The 9,705-nt window shown below is 38.0% G+C and overlaps 1 protein-coding gene across 1 annotated transcript in view; it reads left to right on the top strand.

Moving 5' to 3' along the window:
* The window catches only part of TRAM1 (translocation associated membrane protein 1), a 19,083-nt gene that overhangs the window by 672 nt on the left and 8,706 nt on the right, over nt 1-9,705 (top strand). The window contains exons 2-4 of the mRNA XM_025041141.1: nt 6,636-6,699; nt 8,097-8,218; nt 8,330-8,446. Of these exons, the coding sequence (XP_024896909.1) occupies nt 6,636-6,699; nt 8,097-8,218; nt 8,330-8,446 (303 nt within the window). The remainder of the gene's footprint in view (nt 1-6,635; nt 6,700-8,096; nt 8,219-8,329; nt 8,447-9,705) is intronic.

Here is a 9,705-nt window from a genome sequence, read left to right as displayed (position 1 = left end):
GCGGGGGGCTGGTAGGACAGAGTTTGGGGTGCTGGCCGCGGGGCTGGGCACACGGAGCCACACCGATGGTTTGACTTCGTGTCTCCCAGCCTGGCATTATTACCAGCCAGTTGCCGAACTTTTTGCCCTGACGCTCGCTTTTTCCTTAAAGGAACAAGATCTGAAACATAAATCGAGATTCTGAACAGCAGTGTCAGGGAGTCGACTTAATTTTCTTTTTGATTCTTGAAGTATGAGAGGTTGGCAGTGTCAGGAGTGTGTAAATTCTCTTCCCACGTATCTAGTATTTTGGTGACTTAACAGCTGTTGAATGTGGGTAATAAACTTTGCAAGGTGAACGCGTAACGTCGTTCTATTTTCTTTCCTTCGCTCCCCAATACACACGCCTATTCCTTATCTTTCCCTTTTTCTCTATAGCCCCTATACTCCTTCCAACATACTGATTATTTTACTTATTTATTGTCTGTCTCCCCGCCTCCTGGAATGTAACCTCAGTGAGGGCAGAAATTTTTGGTTTTTACTAGTCTGTTTCCAGTGCCTAGAATAGTGCCTGGGGTGTAGGGAGTGCTTTAAAAAAATATTTATTGAATGAGTGACATTGAGAATCCTTGAGAAAAACTGTTGGAATGAAACTGCCAGTGACTACCAAAAGAGGAATAAAATTTTTAAATGGAGTCCATGTGGGTTTTTAAGTGTTACTATTAGGTAACTTAATATTTTAAATGTGCTACTCTAAATCTAGATATAGATTTTTAAAATTCCTGATAGTGTCGTTTATGTGCACTTAGTCCGCTGCTAAGGAGGCGGGTAGTAGGTATAGTAAGAGGGAACTAAAGATGATGCATGCTTTCTTTTAGGCTGGGCCTGTGCTGCTTACCTACTGAGTGACCCAGGGCCAAGCCTCTATCTAAGTTTTTCCGCTCTATCTAAGGAAATAACAGACACCACCTGTGATAATCTCAAAGCCACTGTGGAAAAGATAACAGATGATACTGTGTGAAGGCATCTGGTTTATAAAGTAGTATATGAATTTATGATATTATTAAAAGTGCAGTGCTCAACATTTGTACTCACTTTCTGAATTTCATATTTATACTTTCTGCTTTGATGTTAGAAGTAATACTTTTGTATATACAATATATTCAACAGTTCTGTAAAACTTGCTATAACTTGTCTCCACATGATAAGAATTCCTGACTTTAAAAGTATAATATGGGAGTAATATTTAATATCACCTGCAAGGCATGTTTGCAGTGCTTTGAATGAAATGGACTATAAATCAGAAATAGTGACACTAAGCAACGGTATAATTTTGCTTTTATGTAAAATTTCACATTCTCTTATCACATTTCTAGGGAAGTTCACCACCTGTACCTTGTCTCAGATGTTAATGAATTTTTTAACAGTGATTGGATTTTCACTTTTATGTAAATCTGTAAAATGTGTAAATCTAAGTAGACAACAAAGATCTAAATAGAAGTTTTTAAGTCAGTTCAAAGAAAATGTAATATACAGAAGAGGGAAGTTTGTACAAGTTGTACATTTTACCATATGTTGAAGTTTTAGGATTTGAAAGAATGTTATCTACGTATGGGAAAAATTGACTAGGCTAGTTTTGCTATTTGATTTTTAAAATAATTGCTGCTGAATCTCAAAGTTAACATAATTATAGAATGACAGTATTTGTGGTAGAATAATAGAGAAGTTGATATTTTTACAGTGAACTGTTAAGCCTTTTATGTAAATATACTGAGGAAATGTCAGGGGATGTATGTGAAACTGACAAAGCAATAACAGATACTGTGTTACTAGACAAAATGCAGAATTAATATAGATATACTGTAGAAGCATAGGTGGTAGAGTTTAAGGATTTCATGTTCAAGTCAGGGCTTTTACAGTTCGTTAACTGGTGACCTAGTACACGTCATGTAACTTCTCAGAACTTGTTTCCTTTTCTGTGAAATGAGGCTCATTGGCTTACTCTGAGAATTAACTATGTATAATGAGAATTAAATATGTATAATGCCTAGTTCAGTGCTTGGCTTACAGGAGACATGCCATAATACACACTTATTATTCCTTAGATAATTTATCAAAGTGGGAAAATACAAGATAACATTTTTATGTGAGAGAATGGCCCAGCAGTTAGCATCTAAAGAGATTATGTGTACCGAAAAGATTGATGAAGTAGCAGTCTGTTTTGGGGAAATGTAAGAGTTTAATTTCCAGGATACATCATGTTACCAAAAATTGCTTATGAATTTTGAAATCATGTTTTTAGTGTTAGTCAGCATCTATCCACATAAGGCAAATCATGATCTATAATTAATGGCTTCATATTTGAGTTAGGAAAAGTTGAACAGTCAAACAATGGAAAGGTGCTTGGAAAGTTTTCAAAAATGAGGCTATAGAAGAGGAGTTAGGGGTTTCCAAGAGGAATATTTTCGTGTGGAAGTGAGTTACTTTCCAGATATTCAGGAGTCTAGGTTGTGTGGACCATGCAGGTTTGGGAGACAGTTAAAATTGCAACTATCTTGGAACAGTTTGAGAGGTTTGCTTTATTTTTAAGCATGACTTAATGCAAACCTTTCTTTTTTTTAAGAACGTAATTTTATAAAAGCTCACAGAGCAGTGGAATTTGATATTCAGAAACTGTCTTTTTATCTTTCAGGCACCCAGTCAGTGTAGTAGTCACCTCAACCTCTAACAAGTACAAAATAGTTAAGCTCTCTGTGTGACAAGGAAAAATACCAAACCCCACTGGTGACTCCTTAATTAAAGAAATATGACATTCATGATGTTGCATATAACATAGAATTAAACAGTTCATTAGAGTTTGTGGTGAATAAGTCTCATTTTTTTTCTCGTAAATAGAGAACAGTGCTATAAATGTCCAGAACTGTCATAAACTTGGTAATTTAGTGCATTATAGATTTCTGTAGTATATTTTATTCTAATTTGTCTTGCTATTGATTAATTGTAAAAATTAGTTTAGAGCAGTACTATTTGCAGTGTGAGGCTTAGGGGTCTAGCAATGGCTAGGAGCATGATCACTGATTTCATCTTTCTATAAACTTTTTTGAAGCGTGTAGTTTGTATTTTTCCTTTTCTACTTAATTCACATGCTAAACTAGCTGGAGGCCAGACTTTAATTTTATGTGAAGCCTAGCATAAAAGGATAATCTGATTTTTTTTTTTTTTTTGCTTTTGGAATTTGATATTAAATTTATCTTTGAAGAATATCACTTGGTTTGTAAGCAACTCTTAAAAAAATTGTCTTAGCTGTGGTGGCAGTAGCCTCATATTCCAAACTGGAAACAGAGGTGTGGTATATGTGTGTGTATTTATGTTTTTATATATGAAATCTAAAGAAAGATATTAAAAAATGGAATTTAGTAATCAATCAACTTTAGTAAAATAACAGCATGAAAGCAGTGTTACCCTGGAGATCCATGCCATCATTCTGCTCTGACATGTCGTGTGAACCACCCACATTGTAACAAGAAGCCTTACTGGCCTTTTCTGTTCAAGTGACCTTTACATACCTACCGCAGTTAAGCAGCTTGCTTCAGTGGTCATACCCGGCACTGTGTCCCGCAGGCCTGCCTTATTTCCAGATCCCGAATTCCAGTGTAGAGCTCAGCCACAGCTTACCTGTTGCTCAGCTCCCTTCATTCTGCTGCTCGTGCGCCAGCTCTCCAGCTAGTCCAAGCTCTTACGGTCCCCTGGCCCCCTTTCCTTTTCTCCAGTGTGTCAGCCCCCTCACTGCAGTGCCTTTCCTGCAAGACTTCGCTTGGCCACACTCTTCCCAGGCCCTCAGCTCCTTTTTCTCTCGGTCTTTCTCTCTGTTCACCTTGCAGATATCCAACCATGGATCCAGCAAGCCATCTGCATTTTCTGTGCCTCTCCATCATGGATTGCAAGAGAAAGGCATACACTCAGGCTGATAGATTATTACCAATCAAAGATTTCTAACCTCAGACATCAGTAATGCCTAGTGACCTTTTTACTTTTCCCTGGCCAGCCCCTTTCCCTAAAAGAACTATATAAACATTCATCATTCAAGTCCCCAACTCTGCTGCACAGATGAGTTGCTTTTTTTCCACAGGGAAAATAAGAGTTTGTCACATGTGAATTTCTTCAGCTTCCTGCCCTTTGAACTTTTCTCATCCATTATTACCTTCTTCCCAGTCTAAGAGGAAAACTGCTCGATCAACTTCTAGCTCTATCCTTACATTTCATTTCCTACCAGATCTTTCCATCCATTATCCTGTTATGTGTTTAACTGCTCCCTTTTCCCTGGCACCTTCCTGGTTCCCCACACCCACTGCAAGCGCAATCTCTCCCATCATCAAAACAACATAAATCTTGACCTGGCATCTGTCACGAGGTACCATGTTGTTCCTCTTCTGTTCTGCAGTGTGCCGCGATGTGCCTTTCGTTCTCACTGCTTTGCTGGAATTCCTCAAGGCATGACCAATGTTGTCCGCTTAAATTGTCCAGTCAGTCGCACTCTTTTCCTGCCACATCTCTCGTGAAACTTTTGACTTTATTAACCACACCTTTTTGAAATGTTTCCCCCTTGGCTTTCGGGGCATCAGGCTGTCTTCATTCTCTCTCTGCTTCTCTGATCACTTCTTGCTTTGCCGCCAGCTTTTTCTCTGCCCACTCCGTGGTCTGATGTCCTTATCTGCAAACACTGTACACTCTCCATGGATGTTGTATGTACTTCTATAGCTTCCATAGCTTCTGCCTGTGAATAGAGAGTCCCAAATCTTTAAGCAAGGTCTCCCTGCAGAGAGTTACAGGCTTAGGCTTTAGCTGCCTAGTAACCTTTCTACCTGTATCTGTCACAGAAATCTAAGTTTATCTAGAACTCAGTTTCTTCTCTTTACTCCCAAACCTGCTGTCCCTCCTGTATTCCAAATTTTTATTAATAATACTACTTTTCACTCAGTTGTTCAGGCTATAAGCATCCACATATAGTCTTTGACTCTGCTTACCAAGCGTATTCCACCTTAACAGTACCACCTCGACCACCTCCGTCGTTCAGGCCTTGTGCTCTTGTGATCTTTCGTGTGCTCTCTTGCAGAAGTCTTGTGTTCCACCTGCATACTTACTCCAGCTTATATTTTATCTAGTACTTAACTCGGTAATGCTGATCAGCCCCTGATATGTGCCAGGCCTCCCGCATGGTCCCAGCTCTCACGGGGCCTACTTTCTAATGAGTGAGGCAGAAATTATTACAGTAGTCCCACCAAGAGTATGTGTTTTGAAGAAAGACCGTTTTCTGGGACAGTTTAGCAAAAGATGACCTACTCTAGGGGACAGGGCAGGCTTCCTTTAAAAGTGTGATTGAGCTGAGATCTGAGGGGGAAGGTTTCCCACAGTGTGTAGACAGATCTGCACATGCGCAGACCTCGTGGTAGGCATGCAAGAGGCAGGGGAGCGGAAGGAAACGGCCTGAGAGGAGGCTGGGGGCCAAGGGATGGTCATGGGCTGTTGTGTGGGCCACATCGAAGGTTCTGTTCTTTATCCTAGAAAGAATGGGAATCCATTGAAGGATTTCCCAGGGCAGGGGTGGGGGATGGGCGTGGGGAGAAGTGTTAACATGATCGGGTGATTCTGGTCGCAGTGAGGATATGGGTCCAAGCAGGCTTGGGACACCGCTCGGTAAACCACAAACAGCAGTCTTTCTAAATACCGTAAATGAACTTCTCTCTCCTCAAAATTTTCCCATCATGCTAAAATAAAATCTTATCTACTTAGCTCAACAAACAAGGCTTCGGTAGCTTTTCTAGGCTTTCAACCGCTTCTAATGTGTGCCCACGCCAGGCCTTGTGTCAGCTGAGACCTGACCTTCACACTTTGTTTCTTCTGCCATGCTGCCCTCTTCGTCCTGCTGGTCAGCTTTTCTTTTCCAGTGAGACAGCTCCCACACCACCTCACCACATCCTCTGAGAAGCCTTTCCAGAACATGCCTCATTCCACACCTAGGAAAAAACAATAAACAAAAAAGTTTGTTGTCGATCCTGGGTACCCATTGGCACTGCTTCTGCAGTGTCTTCCTGGCCCAGCGAAGCTCCCAGTCATCAGGGATTATACATTCATCATCGTTACCCTTTCCTGTCTAGCACACTGCCTGGTACTTATAAATATTCAGTACGCATTCTATTTTTTCTGTTTGACCACTTTTACCAGTAGTTAGAGCAGTTAAATGTTTATTGACCACTTAGTATGCCAGGTGTGTGGGAGAACACGCACACACCACAGACCCTACCTTTGATCCATTTTTGTCATAGTAACTGTGTTTCCTTTTATTAACTTACATTAAAATTGTTTCTTGCTAGAAACTGTGTGTTTATTGTACAAGTCTAGAGCAGAGAAGCATTATCTGCCAAATCACTGTTTACTGGAACTGCAGAGAGCCTCTTTTGAAGTCTTAAAGTTAGGAATGAATTGCACAATCTCATCTAAACTGTGAATTTTGTAAATGCTCAGGCTCGACTCGTTGGCAGTCAGGAATTCCGTTGGTGCCTGTGAGGTTCTTAGATTTGGGGACAAACCTTGTAGTACTTCCCTGATATACTGTTCAGGAGATCACGAATTTATTCGATCTTTTCTTTTCCTTCTAGATAACGGCAAAAGCTGCTGTCGTTTTTGTGACCCTTCAGTACAATGTTACCCGCCCTGCAGCAGGTAGGCGCTGTCCCTTCACGTAGAAAAGTTCATTTGGACAAACTAGGAAATGTCCACGAAAACTAGGTTCTTCATTAATTTTCACAAATCTCATGATAAGACTGGACATTATTTTGATGATTTTGTAATGCATGATCTGATGTTTCGGTTGGCTTCACCTTGTATGTTATATGAAAATCAGTTTGTATGTGTTTAATGTTGTATATTTTCATAAGTGGGCTTGAAATTACGTCGAAGAACTTTTTTTAAGAAAATTCTAAGCATAGATATTTTACATTTGTTTAAAGTGTCATCGTTCAATCAAGGCACAATGTTTAGGTTTGGTTTATTCTGACCTCTGAGTTTTGGATCTGTAATAACAATCCTTTTAAGCCAATTTTATTTTTGTTTTTTTGTTGTGCTTTACCTATAATATTATTTCAATTACAGAGAATGTCAGGAAGCTGTAGTGGTTATTTGTTAATAGTACCCAAACTACACTTTTAGATTTTATTTCACAAGACTTTTCTCTGTTTTGCGTTATGAAAATCAAGTTGTTACTGGAAGTTGACTGTAATCGAAGACAGTAATATAATTAACTGGCGTGGGTGACAGATGGGAATATCCAGTTAATGAAATATTAACATATTTAGGTAGTAAACTTGCCCTGAATCTCTCTATTTAAAAGGTAAGATCGGTTATTTAATAGTAGTTGGTTTTTGTTGAGTTATATAGTTTTATAAATATTTGATTTAGTGACTTAGATATCAGATTACTGAATACCACAATTATTTTGAAATTCGAATATGCCAGAGAAGAATGTAGCACTTTTACCAGTTCCCAAGTATTTGATTAAGATTTTTTCTGAACAATTATGGCAATTTCGAGGATTAAAAACAATTTCAAGTAGCAGTTATCTCTACTGCTTATAGATCAAAACTAAATCAAATATAGGTTAAATCAGTTTTTCCTTCAGAATCATAGTGTGTCTAGTGTGAAAGTAGAGGTAAAAAGTAGAAAGTTGCAAAAGGTCCTTGAAAAGACAGGCAAATGGGCTCAGTGTAACTTTGGTATAAACTAAGTATAACCTGCTATACCCCAGGGTGATACTAGTTTAACAGTTTTCCCCAGGACCTGAGTGTGGCCACTCCTCCCCTGTTTTTTGATTTCGATGGCTGTGACTAACATGTGTCAAGTCTTTGTAGTTTCCGAAGCTTTCGATTTCTAGATAGCTCCTCAGTTTTCGTTGCTCCCATGACTTAAGATGTCCAAACGCAAATGACCACGATGTTTCTGTAGTACTTATTGATTAGGTTAGTCACCTTTTGCTTGTTTCCATAACTATGTTGTACTTAGTGCTGTTTTATAATCTCATGTATATTTTTGTGTATGTGTGTCCTGTCCTTTTTGGCCTTCAGAAGAACAAGCTACTGAATCAGCGTCCCTTTATTACTATGGTATCAAAGATTTGGCTACAGTTTTCTTCTACATGCTAGTGGCGATAATTATTCATGCCATAATTCAAGAGTATGTGTTGGATGTAAGTATACCATCTTAGAAATCTATACTTTGTAAAATACTGGCTCGCTATACTGTGATAGTCATATCTTAAATATATTTTATAATCTTACTTATTTGTTTTTATTTTTAGAAAATTAACAGGCGAATGCACTTCTCCAAAACGAAACACAGCAAGTTTAATGAATCCGGTCAGCTTAGTGCATTCTACCTATTTTCTTGTATTTGGGGCACATTCATTCTAGTATCTGTAAGTATGTACTGTGCTTAAACTTTCATTCCTCAAAGTAGCTACATTATATACCCAAAACAGATAATGATGTCCGATTTTTTAATGCTCACAAGCAAATCCTGAACCTTAGAAAAATTCCTCTTCTGTTTTCTTATCTAAGATTAGGAATTCTGTTCTTGAACTAGTATAAATCGAGTTTCACTGATAAGTCTCAGTAGTTAGTTTTTATACAGCAAAAATTCTAAACTATGTTTCAGAAAGCTATACTCATTTGTAATTAATCCGAATGTTATTTGTATGTATTGTAGTCATTTGCAGATATCTCCATATTAGCAAAAAGGGTAAGATGTCAGTGATACTATATCTATAATGTTTATAGATACAAATACTGTATTTTTAATGTTTCTAGTCATTTCCCCCTTTGAAAACAGTTCAGATATTTTCCAAGGAACTTAAAATGGTGATTAATTTTCCAATTAAAGCTATCTAAACCTTTAAGCATATCATTCTAACTATTGACAGGGGAAGGCAGCGTCTACTTTAGTATTAGTAATAATGGTCCCTTAAATATTTTTGAGTTTGTCAGGATACCTTCTTTTAATCACCAGGTTAGAGATGAATAAATAGGCATAGTGAATTTTCCAGCTACGACACTTAATATTGGAGACAGACTAAAACTCAGCCTTTCCATTCAGTGTTCATTTCATTATATACTGCTGCTTTAATGGTGCTTTATAGATAACTGTAAATTTCAGCTTAAAATCTATCTTATAAATTTTTAAAAACATCCGAGTGTTACATTTCAGTGGCAAAATACTTGTATTAAAGTTAAGTCACTGTAAATTTTTTTTTCTTATGCAGTAATTGTCACCGAGTAGATCTGGTTATCTAAAGAAAAGATTTGGGCAATATGTGGACAAAATCTTTGTAAAACTTGGTAGTGCCTTGATCTTCCATCTCCTGTCAGGTGCTGCCCCTTTCCTGAAATTTTACTCTGATTTATCTGCAATAAAATTCATCTACCACAGCTGTCGTACCTGTGTTTTATACCATTTCTGTTTTTTGGTTGTTTGATGTTTGTTTGCATACATGTGTTTTTTACTCTGCTGGATTGAAAGACTTTAGAAGGCCAGGAATTTTATGTCTTATTTGACTTATCTCTCATATTGATTTTCCCTTCACTAAAGTAAGCAATTCAGCTGAATTTACAATAACTAAAACAACTAAAAACTTTGACTTCAGTGGGCTCTTTGGAACCCGATGTGGGGACAGAGTTG

This window comes from Pteropus alecto, unplaced genomic scaffold (genome assembly GCF_000325575.1).
Source record: "Pteropus alecto unplaced genomic scaffold, ASM32557v1 scaffold87, whole genome shotgun sequence".
Lineage (NCBI taxonomy): Eukaryota > Metazoa > Chordata > Mammalia > Chiroptera > Pteropodidae > Pteropus > Pteropus alecto.
The sequence above is the reverse complement of the archived record's forward strand: the minus strand, read 5'-3'. Positions and strand labels throughout refer to the sequence as shown.